We start from the raw sequence: 20,906 nt of genomic DNA, 5'->3' as shown, positions 1-20,906 counted from the left end.
TGAAAAGATTTTTTTGTGAAATTAAAATTAAAGATAAAAAATATAAAAGTTTAATTGCATTCTTTATTCTTCAGGTACAGTAATTGTGCGATTTTGGTCTATTGTAAGTTCCAATTGGGAGAATTGGATTGGATCCACTAGGCATTGCAATTTCAATCCCTCCATCCATCTTTCTTTGAATATTTAACAGATATTTACTGGCATGACACTAGATGAAAGGTAGATAATATGACAACTACCATGTTGCCTAACACATACTGAACTAAACTTTTGATCCCTTAGAATATTGCAGTTATAAGGAAGCAGAAGTGAATAAGCCACATGTAAGGGACCAAATTAAACTTACAAAATTATAATACCTAATTTACGTAATGCATGGAGATCAAAAGTGAAAATAGATAGGGTGGATGAAGAACTAGACATCGGCCAGTGGAAGAAAATGAACAGATGGAAAACCATCTTTTTGGGTATTTCCCTATTTCTTTTATAAAGATACACTGGTGATACAGGTGTGATGGAAACCCTATATCTGATAGCTTGAAACTTTATTTTGTATGAGGGAATTCAATACAACTAGTGACCCTTGTATAAAACGATAGGAACTATTATGAATAAAAAAGTAATATTTCATGATTTTTAAAATTTAATCAATCATGATTTGTCAAATGAACTTGTTAATGAGTATTATAGAATAAATGCATCAATACTCAGGAAATGGGAATGTGGAGTGTATCAGAGTAAGGAAAAGCGAGAGAAGGAAGATGTGGAAGAGCTTAGAAACTGCAGAATCCTATGCAAGCTCCAACTTTCTACACTAATTAAATTCATTCAGGCAAATTCTTAGTTACATGTTGTGTAAAACAATCTTCTTGAGAACATTGTTAGTGCACAGATAGTAGAAGACAATAATGCGTCATAAATACAAAACAGAATTTGATACTCAAGTCTCAAGCTCGTCTAGTTCTCTTAACATTAAGAACATTTAATACCAATGAAAGCAAAACCGACGGAACACCACAGATGAACAGGTACATAGTATGGTAAACCTTTTCACATTTTTAATGGCTAGACCAACACGTTGTAATGTCTCACTTCTTAACAGTTAACAGGTAAACTCATAATTTCCCAAGTAACCTTCTTACCTTCAAAACTATCATCACATAAATCAGATCTCTCAAGTGGTCAAGATAATGAAAATAAGCACGCCTCCAAGTTCTGTTGAAGAAAACAACACTGCCAAAACCCCAAAATCCTGCTGCAAATCCAACTCCCATACCGATATCAAACTCTGATGTTCCAAAGAAATTACCATCACCGTGTCCAACAGAAGCACTCTCCCTCAACCATTCCTTGTTTGTGCAATTTTTTGTCACAGGAGGACCACAAAGCTCAGGATTTCCAGTGTAGCTAAGTTCTTCAAAGCTCTGAAGTTGGGTGCTCGTGGGAATTCTGCCTGATAAGTTGTGTCAAATAGGACTAATCGTAGAAGGGTTAGCATTTAAAATTTTACTCCACTAATGGTGGTGGTTGCAAAATGCACACATATGTAGAGGAATATATGTCAACAACGAGACATTTAGGATTAAAAGTGTCTAACCACACCACCATTATTTTGCAATAGTTTATTTTATTTTGATTTGATTACTCTTTTAGTCCTTATAGTTGTGATAATTTTTTTTAGTTCCTATAATTTAAGACATTCATTTTGGTTCCTATATTTTCATTTTTTTTACCTTTTTGTCCTCGCGGGGAAGATTCAACTCACACATAAACATGAACAAAATTAATAAAAATAGGGAAGCAAGCTCAGGTACAACTGAAGTGTAATGGAGGTATGAGACAAAGGCACTACACATTCCATTATTCTTGAGTCTGCCACCGACCTCTGAAAGCTTAGCATTTGCCAATTGCCATGATGTAATCTCCTTCTTTACTGTGTCTCATCAAGTTGGAGTGGTATCATAGCATTGAACTAAGTTGATCGTTCCAATGGGATGATGGTTTTGATTGCTGCAGATAAAGTGTGTGATTGTGAGTTTCTGGTTCCATGAGTAACAGATCGAGGTGTGGTAGTTTGTGCCTTCATGGTTGGGATGATGTTGCAGGTGCCGGTTTGTTGTTGAGAGAAAAGATGATCAGCCATGTCTCGTGTGTGCATAGGAGAGTGTCTTTGCCCTCTCCATAACATTAGTTTCAACAATTGACTTTAGTTGAAACTTGATGGTGAGAATCAAAGAGTCAAAAAAAAAAAAAAAAAATTCAACCGGGACTATAATAGAATGATTTAAACTATAAGAACTAAAAAGAAATATTGTCGTAACTTTACAAAAGGATAATTAAACCTTTTATTTTTCTTGTAAAAACAGGTTTGGAATTTGCAACTTTGAATTCTATCTAATTAAGCTCTCAGTCTTCCGTTTTTGCAACTCTATTTGGGTAGAAAGAGAAGAAATCTGGGCTTAACTCAACCCTAAAAGCTAGTTCATAGGGTGAGGATTACCCTCACCTTATAAACTCTATCTTAAGACTATCTCTAACCAATGTGAGACTTGAATTTTTTTTTTTTTTAATTCATCCCTCACGTTTAACACTCTTTGGGCATGGTGCGTAATCCTTTTGAATGGCTCTAGGATACGTTCTGATACCAAGAAGAAATATGGGCCTAACGGAAAGAAACCAAGTTTGAAGATACAACATTTGATACTATAACTGTTTGGTGTTTTGAAAATCTCACTCACATATTTCCAAATGTTACAGAAGACTTTGATTCAGTGGTTATTACGAATTCCTTCCTAGCCTTTTTAACCAAGTCAGGGAATTTGCATTGTTGTGCATGTTGGCTGCCACAAGGACCCTTGTACCAACCCATTAGTGCAAGTGGTTTTTTTCTTAGGAGAATTGAGAAACAAATGATGTGTTTTATAAAAGGAATTCTTTTGCTTTGAATTTTGAACTTATAATGTTTTTTGTTTCCCTCACAGAACAAGTGATGAAACTCTTGACGCCATACGTACGCCTACTTTGATGCTCTTTTTTTCATTCCACTTTTATCTTAATGGTATCTCAAGTTAATTAGAATGTACGTATAATAAAATAATGAGAATGGCAACTACTAGTAGTACTTAATTAGAAAAAAAACTATCAAAACTAAAACGAAAATAACTTTGATGATGTTAATACATGAGTTTAATTTAGATAGACAGTGTAAAAATTTAAATTGTTAATTAATTAGATATCACCTAATGATTTGTAAAACAATTACTAAAAAAAGTTATAGGAGAATATATATAGTTAATTGCAATTCTAAGTGTATTTAAATTAAATTCTTAATTAACATATCCTTATTGTGATTTTTTGTATATTTTTTATTTATTGAGACAGTGGAATGAGACCGCACTATAATTTTCATCACGGGTGTGGTTGTCAAATATAATAGGGATGGTTAGTGAGGAATTTTGGAATGTTAGTTGGTTTTCGACTATAACCTCTTGTTCAGTGTTAACGTTTTCATTAGAGTTAAGTTGCTTTAAGGGAAGAACAAATGTCTTGAAATTCCCTCTTCTCCAGAAGCAGTTTTATTGTGTCTTTATCGAAGCCATCTTCTCCAGAGACTTAACTTTTAACTTTGAAGATAGGAAGTCAAACATTGTTTCACTTTATTTGGTTTTTTTGCTTGGACAAATATGAAAAATACGCTCAGGATCAGGTCCTGTTCGCAAGAAGGAAGTCTACTATCCCACACATGTACTGCTTAATTATTTAAGGGGCTTTAATATATTTTTTATTTTTAATAAATATCTGATTTTATATATATTTTATAATAAATTTTTAATTTATGATAAATTTTTAATAAACTAATAATTTTATTTTTTATAATAAACACTTATTTTTAGTTCCTAATAAATTTTTTTTTCTTCATTATAAATATTTTTCATTTATTATTAATACATATTAAAATAAAATTTACTAGAAAGTACACACATTTTTTTTAATTTATCATAGACTAAAACAAGATATAAGATAAAAAATAAAAATGTTAATTTATTAGAAATTCAATATAAAATAAAAATTTATTAAAAAACAAACATAAAAATTAACTATTTATTATGGATAAAAACATATTTAATTTCATATAGTGTTTTGGTCTATTAGTGTTATGTTTTTTTTATATATTTTTTATAGTTATTTCTTTTCAAATTTGATGACAACATTGTCATTGGGTCTTTCTACCCTTCACATCCGCAAATTGGACACTAAAGAGAGTCGGTCAGAAACAAATAACATGAGAGAATTTAACACTTTTGGAATAGGAAAATGTACTTTTTTTAAGAAAATAAAATTATGTTTTTAATCCATGATTTATATTCGACTTTTTCATCTTTTGACAATTTTTTTCTTCATAAAAAATCTCTAATATTTGAAATCTTTTGCTTTGAATCGCTATTATTAGTTAAATAATAATGTATCGGTTAAATATTCGGTAACATTTGGTTTCTAATAAGTCAAAAACCGTCAATATTTATTTGAAACTTGTCTTCCAGTCTCCGTCAAGCTTCTCCACATTCACACTCATGAACACTAAGCTCTAGACAAAATTGAAATGATCCAGACTAAGTCAACAAACTGGTCTTCTTCAGTGAGTTCACAATGAAACCACAGAATTTGTTTTCATCCACTAGTTTCCTTCCCAATTCCCATGTTTTCTAAAACATAACACACTACAAAACCTTCTAATAATTTTTTTTAAAAAAAAAACCAACATTTTACATGTAGCACCACAACTTAACAATTTCTAGCTACAACCCTGCTCTGTATACTCATTCTAAACTTGTTCCATAGACTATAATATAATCTATCTCCACTCATTCATTCATCAAGATTGAAAAATGGATTCAAATGCTTGTCTACCACACTTGCTAGTGTTAGCAATAACATTGGTATTGGTTAGTCATGCAATGGAAGATTCAGCTCAAGACAAACAGAGATGTGCTGAATCCCTGACAGGTGTTGCAACGTGTCTGCCATATTTGGGTGCTGACGCGAAAGCACCCACAGCAGATTGTTGCGGTGGTCTCACACAAGCCATGAAGACCAACAAGAAGTGTGTCTGCCTTATTCTCAAAGACAGGGATGTTCCTGACCTTGGCTTAAAGATTAACATGACAATTGCTGTTGGTCTCCCTTCTCTTTGCAAAACACCTGATAATCTCTCACAGTGCTCTGGTATGTTCAATTTCAAATTAAGTCTTCCTTTTTTCTTGAAGAACACTACACTACAGTGTTATGTTTCCATTTCCTATGCAATGAGTCTTGTTAGTGGCCATATAACAACTAATGTTTTTATCTTTCATTGTCTGATGATAACATGTTTTTAATAGGAAAAAAAAGAGTCTTTATTTCTATTTTCAAAACTATTTTTAGTTTTCAAGATACAACTAAACAAGGTTCTTGATAGCAACAACAACATTACGGAAGAACCAGAGGTAGCAGCTAATAGCAGACCAGCAAGGAACCACAACAGACCCACTCACCTCAGAGATTACGTTTAGCCGCGACAGCATTAGTGCACTGCAGTTAGTTAGGGGACAGAGATAGTGCTTTTCCCAAATTCTGTTATCCTCAAATTCTGTTATAACAGAGTTTGTTATTATCTGCTAGAAAACAATAAGCAGTGTAAGCCTGTAAATATCAAGAGAAAAGGAATGAAAAAGCACAGAACAGAATTTGAATTTGCTTATCTTCTCTTTATTTCCTTCGTTTTGCTCTTAGCAGATAGCCTCTGCTATCAGTTCTTCAGACTGTTTGGCGGAGAATGATGTGAGACACAGAATGTGAAATTGAGAGGGAACTTGAATAAGATTAAAACAGAAGAAGCTGAGAAAACAATTTCCCGTTGTTTTTGTTTTTTGGATTTTAGAACACTTATTTTGGATAGGATTCTCCAAACTTATATATTTTGGATAAGAAATTGATTACTAAGTAGTCTAAAATTATTTTATAAAACAGTTTCTTAACTGAGAATACTCAGGCCCTAAATCTTCCAATTTTAGTATATTTCTAAAAAAATCAGAATATTTGTGGTCTAAGTTTTATCATTATCAAGCCTTTCATTTTCCTTAAAGAACAAAAGAGTGTTACATTCCATTTACTATGTAATGAATGGTCAACAAGTCATGTACTTCAAACTCTACTTTTCTCATTCATAACTAGACAATAACACATTTTAAAGGGGAAAAAAAGGGCATCTAAATTTGCCAATTTTACTTTGTTTGTGTATCTGTTATCTCTGAGTTTTCAACTGCGAAAGTTAAAAATATTTGAGGTTTGATTTTTTCTCAAGAAATTCTTGTTTGAAACGATTTGAACAGCACTTCTGCACTTGGATCCTAAATCACCTGAAGCTCAAGCTTTTAATCAAATTGGTCAGAAATCCAATGGTGGTTCTATCAGTCCTTCGCCCACTACTTCTGGTAGTGATCCTTTCAACAAAATATTTCATTTTTAGAATTTATTTTTGACATTGACATTTGAGTTTCAATGGTGTAGTACTAAATTTTGCATTTATTTTTAATGTGTTCTTTTGTGCATTCAGCTGAAGGAAGTTCCCAGAATGGTAGAAACCAAGGGATAGATGAAACGGCCACAGCTAAGAATAGTGCGTCTTATATCGGGAAGAGATTGTTAGAAAGTTTGGTTGCAGTTGCAGGGCTTCAAATTTGGCTTTCATGAGCTTAACTCAAATACTACCTATATATTACCATTCTCATATCACATTGAAACGTAAACCATTGATTAGTTGATAGTGTAAAAATATTTACACTCGAGTGTATTAAATCTCTGACAGACTCACAATAGATATTATTGCAAAACCTTATTGGAGATTTATTTTTGTGAGCATTTTGCCTTTAATCTCATACAACTAAATGCTTGTTACACAAATCTTATTGTTCAGTCCTAAAATTCTTTTATCTCTAATAAGAAATAACGACTTGTTGCAATAGAAATTAAAATCTTATTATTTTTTTTAAGTACACTTGAGGATGATTTTGGTATCCCACTTTTCAATTGCTCGGTTCGTTTCCATATTTTCAAATTTTACAAATTTGATTCATTAGTTAACTTAATTGATATCAAATTTTACATTTTGGTATCCATATTTACAAAATTAACAAACTAATTTTTTTTTCCTCGTAAAGTCTAAAACTGATAATTCGTCAAGCATGATATGGTTTCTTTAGCCAAGTACAAGATAATCTAGATTCTACTTGTATCCTCCCAAGATAGTCTAAGAATGAATGAGTTAAGTTGAATATGGAAAAACAAATATTCATTAAGATGTTATGGTTTGATTATCCCAACAACTTTTCTCAAATGATTCAACTTGTTGAATTGAGCTTTCCTTTCTCTGTAATGTTGAATACAAAGTTGGAGGATCAAAAGGGGCAGGCATGGTGCAAGGGTCGGTATTTGCAGGAACCTTGACCAATGATTCCATCATAAATTTCTTTACTGATCCTTCTGCTCCACAAACCATTGACTCCACACATAGTTCTGTAGCATTAGCACTTATGGAGGGTTTGTATCTGAAGAGTTTAGCATATGAATTCAGGAGATGAAACATGTAGCCGTACACGTAGAGTGGTAGAGTCACATGACAGAATGTATTTTTGACTGACTGACCAAGCAGAACCTTCAATGTACACCTTATATCTGCACGATCATGATTGAATTGAAACATTTATTTATTGATAAACTGAACTTATATATCCAATAACAAAAATATATTATTACATATAATTATAACTGAAGCATGAATGGACAGTTTTAATGTTATACCTATAAGTGCATTGACTTGGCAAGTCTGATTTGTTGAACCCCTCTTGTGATTCTCGAAACCAATCCTGAAACAAAATTTTCATTTGTCAAGAAGGAAGCTATATATGTGGCTTTATTGTGAGTCAATTAACAGACAAAATATATTGTTTAGAAGGAAAAAATCAGTAATGTTCAATAACAGGTTATTTCCTTTGATTTTGAATGTACTTTTAAGTTGTGTATTAATAAAAGATTAAAAGTTAAAAAAGTGTATAATGTTATATACAATATTGGTACTGGCCATTGTGTTGCTTGAATTTGCCTGTTATTTCTAGTTTCTGCACACCATGTGCTTAAGCCAATTTTATATAATGAAACTTTTGCTTATAAGAAATATTACGTACAAAATTAATTTTTTCATATCCAAAGAATAAAACTACTTTCAGTAAGTGTAATCAAACAAAGCTAATAAGAAGTGTGATACCTGGGCAAATAAACGAGCATTCCAATCTTGATTTTCAGAAACATTGCATTTAATGAGGTCTTGTCTGGTTTCAGCAACAGCTGGATTACCTTTCCAGTAAGCATAAGGCTCTCTGTTCAGCCATGGTATCCTCGTAGTGCCTTCTTTCAACCCTCCCAACAAAATATGCCATGGCTTTATATTAATCTCTGCCCTGTGCACCACACATACAATACTTTTTACTTATTTAAAAATTAAGGTCGCCTTAGGGGTGATTGTCAATTTTCAATTTTCCATTTTAAAATATAATTTCGAAATACAAACATGTTCAACAAAAATTGCACTAAGTTGATTTTTTACATCTTTCTGAAATGGTTTTTATCACATACAACAAACAATAAAATTTTGTTTAATTTATTGATTATTGTTTATGTTTTAACCTTTACTGTTATTTTTTATAATATTTTTTAATTATTTTTATTATGTTTAATTCTTTTTTATTTATTTTTGTGTCAATATTTTTTTAATATTACATGATTTTATATTGGAGTGTGATAAGATTAAATATTTAAATTATTTTATCTATTAAATAATTTTTTAAAATCTAAAAATTAAAATAAACTGAAACTAAAAACTCCAAACATAAACTGAGTTTAATTTTTAATGATTTTGAAACCGAACACAAAGAACTACTTCTAGAATTGTGTCCCAAACAATGTAATAAAAATATAATTCTATTGTATATTTGTATAACAAAATCATATTTATGTAAAAAGAATACTTCTAGAATTTTCTAATTTTCTACCCACATGGGTAATGTGAATAGCAATATAAAATCCTATATACTTAGCCTTCTACGATACGATAAACAAATTTTGAAAATTTTCACTCATAAATGGACTCCTTTAGAAGTCCACACATAGGTCCTTCTAGACTTGAATGACAAATTGAAAAGGTACCAAAAAAAAAAAGATTTTGATATAATAATCACATGCTAAAAGGTTAATTTGTGTATTGTGAATTATTGATTTTGTTTATTATATATTCTTTTTCTTTTTTTTTCAAAATTTTAATTTTTGACAGTTTTACACTGATGACAAAATATTTGTAATACCTTAACAACGTTTTATCACATGATTTTTACGTCATAACCCAAGTGAGAAATCATATGATTATCACATCATCATTATTTAACAGTGATTTTTTATTTATGAAAGTGACTGAGCAATGACAAACAGAATTATAGATTAAGACCGCCCAAAAGATAATTGAGAGACTAATAATCACTTTCGTAGAAGGATGAAGAACTAAAAGTTGATAAAATTCAAATTCTTAATCATTCATTTAAAAAGTTAGAATCTATCACACTATTCAGACCAATCAGTACTAAAGAACAATTTATAAATATTAACCAAAAATAATGAAAGCTGGCTACACTGGTTTTCAATGGGAAGAGTCTGAGAAACTACTTAGTATTGAGGGAATGGAGCAATGGCAGATTCATCTGAGAGCTCTACATCATCAAAAGGTTGTGGAGCAATGCCACCATACCTGAGCTTTTGATCTCACCCATTTGTCGACGAGCATTTGCACCTTCTGCTACTGCACACAATTTGGGAAGAAACACACCTGTGCATACATGAAAGACAAAACTTATAATTTATTAGACAATTTATAATCGTATATCATTTTGTGTGTTCAGTTCTGAAAATGTTTTTTAGATGCGTATTCATAAAAGATAAAAATAAATAGAAAACAAAAGTAACTACATACAATATTAGATCAATTTGTTTTTGTTACAATATTAGATCAATTTAATTAAGATAGAACCGTATGTCAAATATATAATTCATGCATTCAATGATAAAAATTAGAATTATTTTTAGTTAATTAGCAATGTAAAAATTGATGCTGTGTTATAGTTTTTTATTTCTAAATCACAAGGTATTTTTTTATTAAAGATAATCTACTTGTTCAATAGAAATAGAATTATTATAGATGATACGTTTTTATATATAAATATTTAATGTAATTATATATTTAAGATTAAAATTTAAAACTTCCAATTAAACTAAAATAAGATTACATTAATTGATCAATACACTTAGTGTTTTATGGTGTGATAGTTAGACAAGATCATATCGATGCAAGTGAACAGTGTGAGCTAGGTTTGTATGATGGCTATGATAATGAGGAATTAAGTTTGGTCACTAGCTACTACTACTAGTCAATGGAGAACCTGTTGCTCCAAACTACCTGCGATACTTTATGTTTGAAAGAAAACAAAAAGATTGCTCCTATACTGCGTCCTCATACAGAAACTATCTCATGCTGAAAATTATGTATGATGTTTTTATATCATAACACAACATTATTTTTCATGATCAAGTGAAAAAAATTAATAATATTGGATGCCCCCATAGTGTGCAACTACAGACCTTCAGTTTGCAAGACTGAAGTCTCTACGTACCATTGAGCTACAGGGGCAAGAACATTTTGAATCAAAAATTGATTTTTCTATTGGTTCTTCCTTTCCTCCCTTATACTCTCCTCTTTTCATAAAAAAGGTTAGACTCAATAATTTTCATCTTTATGTTTACAATAATATTTTGTTTTATGTTTTTAATACTAACCTAGAGTCTACATATCAAAGTTGCTGAAAATTATGTTCATTCTCATTCTTGGCGCTATTAGTGATATTTACTCTCTGGTAATCGATTACCCATAATCAAATCAAATTAATTTCTAAAATGCTCTTATAAAATTTGAATTTAATTTTAAAGCCTATAATCGATTACACAAGGCTTGTAATCGATTACCAGAAGTTTTAAACGTTTTGTAACATCCTTTAGAAATTTGAATTCAAATTTTGAAGCCGGTAATCAATTACAACATTTGTGTTTTTGTTACGACTTCAAAGTCAATAGTTTTTTTTATTATGATATCAAAGTGATAAGTTTTGTTTTTTTATTTTATTTTTCTTTTTACGACTTTGTAGTCATTTTGTTTTTTTTTTTAAGTTTAAAGTTTTTAATTTTAGAATTTTTTAATTTCTTGTATTTTATTTTTTATTTTGTTATATTTTTTTAAAATGTTATTAATTTTATTTATTTGATTATTAAATAAATATTTTATTTATTCATTTTTTAAAAAAATTCAATGACATTATTAAAAGATTATCTAAATTTTAAATAAACCAAATATGATAAATAAAAAATAATTAAAATGGAAAATTTTCATACTATTAGTTTTATTTGATTTGTATTATATTTTTTTTATGGTTTTACTAAATATATTATATATTTTTTAATATTTTTTATTTAAAATATATTATGTTTTTTAATATTATTTTATTTAATATATTTTACATATTTAAAATTTAGATAAATTTAAAATAATGTTATAGAATTTTATTTTTTAAATGAATAAATAAAATATTTACTTAATAATGAAATAAATAATTTTTTATAATTTTTGAAAAAAATTAAAAAAAATAAAATAAAATATAAGTAAGTAAAAAATTTTAAAATTAAAAAATTTAAACGTAAAAAAAACGAAACACAATTTCAAAAGTCATAAAAATAAAAAAAATTAAACTTACAATTTTAAAGTCTTAAGTTAAAAAAATTAAAAAAGACTAGTTGTAAAATTAAAAAAGAAAATTAACGACTTTGAAGTCCCAAATAAAAAAAATTACATTAAAGTCATAAATAATTTTATGACTTCCATTAAAAAAGAGTGATTTTATGACTTCTAACTCATATATAGTAGCACCTGATAAGACTTATTGTCTTTTGGAAAATAATTTGAAAAATATCCCTGAATGGTAAAAAGCAGTCAAATTGACTGAAAGTTGTGAACTCGAAACTGCAAGTGTTGTGAATCCATGAGAAATACAAAGAGCTAGAATTTCTAAAATATCATTAACCTGTTGGTTGAGTTTGAGATATAAGAAATCAATCTCCCCCAAGTTGCAGAGATTACCCCCAAGAAGTTCGAATGGTTGCTTCAGATTGATTAATTGATAAATCAAGTTCAACAAGAGAAGTCAAATTTCCCCAGACATCATAAATAGTCCTATGCAAATTGCTGTACCTTAGGTCCAAATACTTGAGACGATGAAGACCGTATAACCAATCAAGTATAGAATATGAGAATGAATTTTGAGACAAGTCAAGATTTTAAAGAAGTGTGAGGTTTCGAATACCACCAGGGAATCGGATCGACCTTGGATTTCATTACCCAACAACAAGGGAATATTTGAAATCTCATTTCAAGAGAGATTCAAACATATGAATAAATTTCAAAGAAACATAACTTAAAAAAAAATAGATACACTTGTGTATTTAGATGCAATGACAACAATTCCCACGGTACAACTCTTATCCATTAAATATAACATTACTGAAAATTGAAATATAATGGATTAGTTTGTTTAAATTTATTTGTTGACATAAATTGATCAACCTGCCAATACAATGATACAACATCGGTGTATTCTAAGCAACACTAAACACTGATACTACATGAGTAAAAAGATTGAAGTTTGAACCACACATGATCAAGGAAATGAAAATAGGCATACCTCCATGATCTACAAATCAGTAAAGGAGCAATCACTATCCAGAATCCCACAACAAATCCAATTGTCGCACTAACAAAAAACCAATTCACTCCATGCCCATCACTTCCTTCATAACTATGAGTTTTCCCATTGGAACTGCAGTTTATGGGCAGTGGTGGACCACATAGATTGTTGCCGATAAAGCTGGAGGCATCAAATGTTTGCAATTGAGTTCCTGTTGGAATATTTCCCTTCAAATGATTATAAGACAAGTCTAGCATGCTGAGAAAGCTCAAATTTGAAATGGTTGGAGGGATTTCACCAGAAAGTTGATTCCTCGAAAAATCAATGGTTTGTATCGATCTCATATTACCAATACCTTGTGGAATATGACCAATCAATTGGTTATGGGACAAGTTTAAAAAATTCAATCCATTTAGATATGTGATTTCTCTTGGTATTTTCCCTAATAACTTGTTACTTGACAGGTCAATGTCTGTTACCAAACCCAGAAAGTTTTTGTACTCATCTCCTCTTCCTTTCAGCCATAGTAGCACACTAACTATTCCATAGTTGAAAGAGTAAGAGCTACCAGCATATTGTTCTTCAGAATAGATACGAGGATATGTACTTTGGTTCTTTAGTGTCATGGCACTCAAGTTACAAAAACAGCTCGGTATATTGCCAGACAGATTGTTTTCTGCAAGGTCTAAAACCTGAAGATGACTCATCTGACATATTTCATTTGGAATGTGGCCGGCAAAACTGTTTGATCGAAGGCGAAGGATTTTCACTTTTAAGAGCTTTTCTCCAACCCATGTTGGAATACATCCTGAAAGATTATTTTCCCCAAGGTCCAAGGATATCAATTGGTTATTCTTCTTCAAACTGGATGGAAATATTCCTGAGAATGTGTTGTTACGAATTTGTAAAGACTGCAGCTCTGCCAAGGAACCCATGGATTGGGGTAAGTTCCCAACAAAATGGTTGCTTTGTAAATTTACATTCCCAAGAAATGTCCAATTCATCCAGCAATCAGGTATCTCTCCTGACAAATTATTTGATGCAAGATTCAGAAATTGTAATTGCATTGGCTCGTCCTGATCATTGCATAAAAAGTCATTCATGGATTCAGAGAATGAATTGCTTGAAAGATCTAACTGAGACACATCACTTGAAAGATAGGGTAATTTACCACACAAGTGATTTGAGCTTAGATCAATAACGGGGATAGATATTGGATTCTTTAATGTAGTCCCACTCTCACCATGGATGTGATTATGAGAGAGGTTTAAATACAAAACCTGAGGAAGTGCTTCCCACATCTGTGTGGGAATAGAATCAATAATCCCTGCGTTAGACATGTCTAAATATTCAAGTTTGTTTTGTGACTTAATCCACGATGGAAAGCTGGGACCTAACTGCCATGATCTCACATCCAAATGGAAAAGCTGAAAATTAGGAAGCCAATTGGGACCTACTTTTAAAGTGAAATTGTTCCCTGATGCATGAATCTCCATCAAGCTTGTAAGATTTGCAAGATCATCTTCCTTGACAACAGTTTGAAAAAGATTGCCACCAATATAAAGAGATGACAATTTAGAGAGTGATCCAAGACTTTCAAATGGATTTCCACTGAATTTATTAGTAGACAGATCAAGATATCTTAATGATGAATGTTTTCCAAATGATCTAGGAAGAGCACCACCAATTGAGTTGTTGGAAAAATCTAGCCGCTCAATATTTTTAAATGCCCCAATATAATCTGTCAGATGGCCTGAAAGTCGTGAACTCTGAACTGCAAGTCTTGTGAGTCCATGGGAAATACAAGGAGCAAGAATTTCTAAAAGTTCATTAACCTGTTGGTTGAGTTTGAGATTTGAGAAATCAATGTCCCTTAAGTTGCAGAGATTACCCAAAGAAGTTGGAATGTTTCCTTCAAGTTGATTACCTGATAAATCAAGTTCAACAAGAGAAGTCAAATTTCCCAGGGCATCAGAAATAGTCCCATGCAAGTGGTTGTCCCCTAGGTTGAGGAACTTGAGACGATGAAGACCATATAAGCAATCAGGTATAGAAGATGAGAATGAATTTCCAGACAAGTAAAGATTTTGAAGAAGTGTGAGGTTTCGAATACCGCCAGGAATCGGACCTTGGATTTCATTACCCCATAATTGAAGAGAAACAAGTTTCTTCAATTTGAATATCCACTTGGGGACAAAAGAAATGGCAGGGGAATAACTAGTGAAGGAAAGATGGAGAGTTTGCAGAGATGAGAAGTTGAGCAAGGATGGTTCATTATAGTGAGGGAGTGTGCATCCTGACAAATCTAGGTGGGTCAAAGAAGGAAGAGATTGGAGAGTGTGTAGCCAATGAAATGCTTTGGATAGGTTTGCATAACTCAAATGAAGATATTCAAGCTTCCACATACTTGATACCCATTCTACATTTTCAGCTAACATAGGCTCGACAGAATAACCTCCGAGGTCAAGATAGACCAAATTGGAGAGATTCCCAATCTGAGATGGAATCTTCCCCATGAATCCAGTAAGAGAGAGGTCGAGGTGAGTCAAGGAAGTCATTGTCCCAAGGAAAGAAGGAATTGCCATACCTGCTCCAAGGAAATAATTGCCGCTCAAGTTCAAGTGATTCAAATGCTTTAAATCAGCCAAACAAGGACTTATCTCTCCACCAAACTGGGATTTCTCATAAGCTTCCTCATCGAAGTGATAGTAGCCATCATAGAAAGCAGCAGAAAACGTAGTGTTGAGGTGAAGCTGAAGAACATGGGAAGTGACGTTGTGGCAGAGGACTCCATACCAGTGGCAACAGTTGGTATGATTATGATTCCAAGACCAAAGCCTATTTGAAGGATCATTGAGATTATTCTTAATCTTCAAAAGTGTCTCACGCTCACTTGGGATACACACACTCTCTCTGCATGGTAAGCTGAACAACCAAAGCTGGACAAAGACAAGAATATAAAAAAAGGAGGAATTCATGATCACACAAGAATATATGAAACAGCTTAATTGTATAAGTGCTTCTTGCTTCTGCATATTAAACTTACTTCTTTCTATTATTTATACTGATGCAAGCGCCTTTCTTTTCTTTTTTCTTTTTTTACGTTGCCTTTTTTTAATTATTGACTTTATTATCCAATTCTCCCGACTTAATTCTTAGAATAGGAAATAATTTTGAATTTACTTTATCTATCTCCTTTTTTAATTATTGACTTTAACTATTATTTGATCAATCCTTTTGTAAAATTTTGTTAATTAAACAATAAAAGTTCAACATTTTATTAAAAAAAATTCAAGTCTTCTATTTCATGATATCCCAACCCATAATTAATATTAAATTATTAAAATTTTAATATCCAAACTAAAAATAATGTAAAAGAAAATTGTCTTCTAAACAAACCATGGCTGACACCATCAAATCCATCTCAAGGTTTTTCATTTTTTCATCTTGAACCTTTGGACACTCCACAAAGTCCAGTCATATTATTGTCTTTTAAAGGACAAAATATCCTAATTTAAAAACAAGAATTTTATCAAATGGACTAAAATGACATATTTTTTTAAAAATATTTCAATTAAAAAATAAATAGACTAAAATTACAAGATTTTAAAAAAATAAGAGATAAAATATTTAAATAAAAAAATAAAATAACATATTAAAAAAAAAGACAACAATTATATTTTAAGCCTATTTTTTTTCTTCACTTTCATTATTTTTTTGCCTTTTTTTATTATTGTGCCAAATACTAAAATATTTTTTTAACATTGTAATTCACTTCTTTTTTTAAGCTGGCTTTTTAAAATTATCGACTTAATTATCCAATTCTCCCGAATTAATTCTTAGAATACGAAAAATTATGCATTTACTGTATCTATCTCCTTTTTTAAAATTCCTATGTACACTAAATTCATAAAAGAAATCAAAATTAATAACAGAGAAATATGATTTATTCTTGTGCTGAATACTAAAATAAGAAACATTCTTTTTGGTACAGTTTTTTTTACAAAAATAAATAAGAATCATTTTATATTAATTTACCCTATAGAACTGCTTAAATGAAAATTTTGTGTCATTAAACTTCATATTTTAACTATTATTTAATCAATCCTTTCGTTAAACTTTTGTTACGTAAACAATAAAAGTCCAATTTTTTTTTAAAAAAATCAAGTCTTCTATTTTATGATATCCCAAGCCATAGTTAATATTAAATTATTAAATTTTCAATATTCAAACTAAAAATAATGTAAAAGAAAATTGTCTTCTAAATTAAACATATATAGCCCACACCATAAGTCCATCTAGAGGTTTTCCATTTGTTCATCTTGAACCCTTTGGACACTCCACAAAGTCCATCCATGTTATGGTCTGACTTCTTCAACTTTAACCGTAGGTCACTGCACTATCTTCCTATCAAGTTCCTTGTCATTCACAACAAATGTTGCAAGTTACGTCAAGCAAGAAAAAAAATATATAATTGATGAATAAATCAATTATAGGAAAATGGTGTACTTTAAAGACTATTTCAATTCAAAAATCTATATAAAAAAAAAGATTCTCTTGTTACAATCTAGCTATTTAATTTTGATCAATTTTTCAATTCACAAAATAATATTCTCTCATATATGAAAAAAGACTAAATTTAATTGTCATCAATTGGAAAGATTGTCGTGTCATGTATTTCTAATTGTATTCAAACCTGAATATTATTTTCTTTATCATATAAAAATTAATTAGTTATATAAAAAGAAGTGTGAAAAAGAATATTAACTTTTTTTCTCAAAAAAACCAGTATCGTATTTTGTATTTTTTACAAGATATCAATGTAAATAAGAGGAGAAACATAATTTTAATTTCCATTTTACTTTTTAAATAATTGCAAGTGCCAAATTTAAACAATCATAAAAATACTCATGTTCAATTTAATATTCTAAAAAAAAAACAAATTCATACGATAACTTAAACAATCTACAAAGAAATATAATTTATTCTTGTGCCAAATACTAAAATAATGAACATTTTTTATTTTAGTTTACCATATATAATTTCTTAAATCAATGAAAAATTTATCTTACAAAAATATTAATAATTCTTTTAATATTTGAGTAGCTTACATCAAATCCTTTTGTTACACCTGTGTTAAGTAAATAAGAAAAAGTCTTGGATTATAAAATTCAAATATTCTATTACTTGCAATTTGAACCCATAATTAATTTTAAACTATCAATTTTTTATCATTCAAAATAAAATAAATGAAAAACAAAATTTTCTCCTAGACAAACCGCTGGCCACTCCACCAAATCCATATCAAGGTCCCCACTTTTCCAACTTGAACCATAGACTACTCCATGAAGTCCATGTCAAGGTTCTCCATTTTTTCATCTTGAACCTTAGGACACTTCACATAGTCCATGTCAAGTATTGCATAGTTCATAGGTAAAGTGAATATGATTCATGAGGTGTGACAACATGCTATTTTGATATTATAACATTGTAATTGAGATCGAGTGTATGTGATAAACTGAGTATGCACGTGATTGAGATGTTGTGTGCATTTGAGTTGTAAACTATAGATTGTACAATCACACGACTATAAGACCATTTAAGAGCAATGAATTAATGTTAAGAACCTTTAAGGGCGATGAGTTAATGTTAAGACCCTTTAAGGGCGATGAGTTAATGTTAAGACCCTTTAAGGGCGATGAGTTAATGTTAAGACCCTTTAAGGGCGACGAGATTTTTCACTGACATGGTACTACATTGCATATAAGATTGAGTCTTAGTATATCTGCTGCATAACGCTTGTGTATTGTTCTATATTGATTGATTTGATGATATTGTGTTTTGACTATTGAGTATGCAAATGTTGTGAAAACGAATGAGATGTGTGGTGAAATAACGTGAGTTATGCTCAAGTAAATTGTATTTTGTTATATAATATTTATACCTATATGTTGTTTTATTTTTCTCTATTAGTTAGGAATGTGATAACTCACTTCTTGTGTGTTGTTTGTGTTTGGATCTTGTGATGATCTTGAACCTTATATACGGGGGAGCAGATGGCTAGGTGAAGTGATTTAAGAAACCTTGTGCTGAAGGACGTCGGGACACAATGCTCTGATAGGATGTGACTGTGGGACATAAGTTTTATATTAATTGCATGATGTTAGTCTACTTTATTTTATCTCACTGATTTAACAAAAATATTTTTGTAAATTTTGACGGCCTTATTTTGAGCCGAATATGTTTTAATAAGTTTTAATTGATGATAGTGAAGTGAATGTGAACCTTTTACCTGTGTGAATTTGGTTACCGATATTTTTATATATTTTATTTATTTATATATATGTCGGGGTAAAGGGTGTCACACTTACAACTTTGAATTCATAAAATTTTTAAAAAAATAATAACTTTAAAGTTGTAGATAAAAAATGACATTAAAGTCATAAATAATTTTATGATTTCCGTTAAAAAAGAAAAAAATAATAAATCATAATCGATATCACGACTTCTAACTCAGTAACAACTAATACAACTTATCCTCTTTTAAAAAATAATTTAAGAAAATACTTCCATATGGTAAAAAAATGGAAAAGATTTGCCCCTGAACGGTAACAAACCGTCAAATTTCCTGAAAGTGTTGTGAGTCCATGGGAAGTACAAGGAGCTAGAATTTCTAAAATATCATTAATCTGTTTGTTGAGTTTGAGATATGAGAAATCAATCTCCCTTAAGTTACATAGATTACCCAAAGAAGTTCGAATGGTTGCTTCAGGTTGATTGATTGATAAATCAAGTTCAACAAGAGAAAATTTTCCTAGAACATAAGAAATAGTCCTATGCAAGTTGCTGTACCTTATGTCCAGATACTTGAGATGACGAAGACCGTATAACCAATCAGGTATAGAATATTAGAATGAACTTTTGGACAAGTTAAGATTTTGAAAAAGTGAGGTTTCGAATACCACCAGGGAATCGGACCTTGGATTTCATTACCCAACAACAAGTGAATATTTGAGATCTCATTTCAAGAGAGATTCAAGCATGCAACGCATAAATAATGGAGGAATTCATGATCATGCAACACATATATGAAACAAGTTAATTGTATAAGTGCTTCTTGCTTCTGCATATTAAACTTACTTCTTTTTATTATTTATACTGCCGCAAGTGCCTTTCTTCAATAGAACTGCTTAAAATGAAAATTTGGTGTCATTAAAATTCAAATTTTAACTATTATAATCAATCCTTTCATTAAATTTTTGTTATGTAAACAATAAAAGTTCAACATTTTTAAAAAAAAAATCAAGTGTACTAGTTCATGATATCCCAACCCATAGCCCACTCCATCAAGTCCATCTCAAGGTGTTCCGTTTTTTCACCTTGAACCTTTGGACAATCCACAAAGTCCAGCCATATTAAGGGCTGACTTCTTCAACTTGAACCACATGTCACTGCATTATGTTGGAATAGTTACTCAAAGATTATTTTTCCCAAGGTCCAAGGATATCAATTGGTTATTCTACGTCTAACTGGTAGGACATATTCCTGTAGGTTTGTTGTTAGGAATTTGTTAAGACTACAGCTCAGCAAGGAAACTTCAACTTCCCCAATGTTCATTTTCCTTCAAAAACAACTAACTTATAAAATTGACAAAAATATTTTATAAATTTACTACTTACATGTGCATAAAATGAGATAAGTAATTGATTGCAATAAACAAAAGATTACAAACATGTTAACAAATATTAAAAATACATAACGGAAATATTATATGCAAATTATTAGGAATTTAGACCTACTCCACAAACCCAGATTCCACCTTCCCTTCCTAATCACTATTAGTCTATGCAAAGTACTAAATAAATATTTTTCTGTCCTGGCTTGCCATTTGACTGATATGCTTTTATTTTCTACCTTAGTGTTGGATCACATCCTTGTTTTCAGCCATATTCTTAAATCATTATTTTCAATTTTGTTTTGTTGATTTAACATGCTCAACATTTATTTCTTATTCAAACTCCTGCTCTTGCTATGCTACTT

At 30.5% G+C, this 20,906-nt stretch overlaps 1 protein-coding gene and 1 pseudogene across 1 annotated transcript; one reads left to right on the top strand and one right to left on the bottom strand.

Moving 5' to 3' along the window:
* Nucleotides 1-4,549: 4,549 nt before the first annotated feature.
* LOC106794241 (non-specific lipid transfer protein GPI-anchored 14) lies at nucleotides 4,550-6,945 on the top strand. Its single transcript, XM_014768583.3, has 3 exons — nucleotides 4,550-5,223; nucleotides 6,369-6,470; nucleotides 6,593-6,945. The coding sequence occupies exons 1-3, from the start codon at nucleotides 4,887-4,889 to the stop codon at nucleotides 6,727-6,729; spliced, it is 576 nt and encodes a 191-aa protein (XP_014624069.1). The 5' UTR covers nucleotides 4,550-4,886; the 3' UTR covers nucleotides 6,730-6,945.
* Nucleotides 6,946-7,330: 385 nt separating this feature from the next.
* On the bottom strand, nucleotides 7,331-16,304 carry LOC100776820 (receptor-like protein EIX2; annotated as a pseudogene).
* Nucleotides 16,305-20,906: the final 4,602 nt, after the last annotated feature.

This window comes from Glycine max, chromosome 16, assembly GCF_000004515.6.
Source record: "Glycine max cultivar Williams 82 chromosome 16, Glycine_max_v4.0, whole genome shotgun sequence".
NCBI lineage: Eukaryota > Viridiplantae > Streptophyta > Magnoliopsida > Fabales > Fabaceae > Glycine > Glycine max.
The sequence above is the reverse complement of the archived record's forward strand: the minus strand, read 5'-3'. Positions and strand labels throughout refer to the sequence as shown.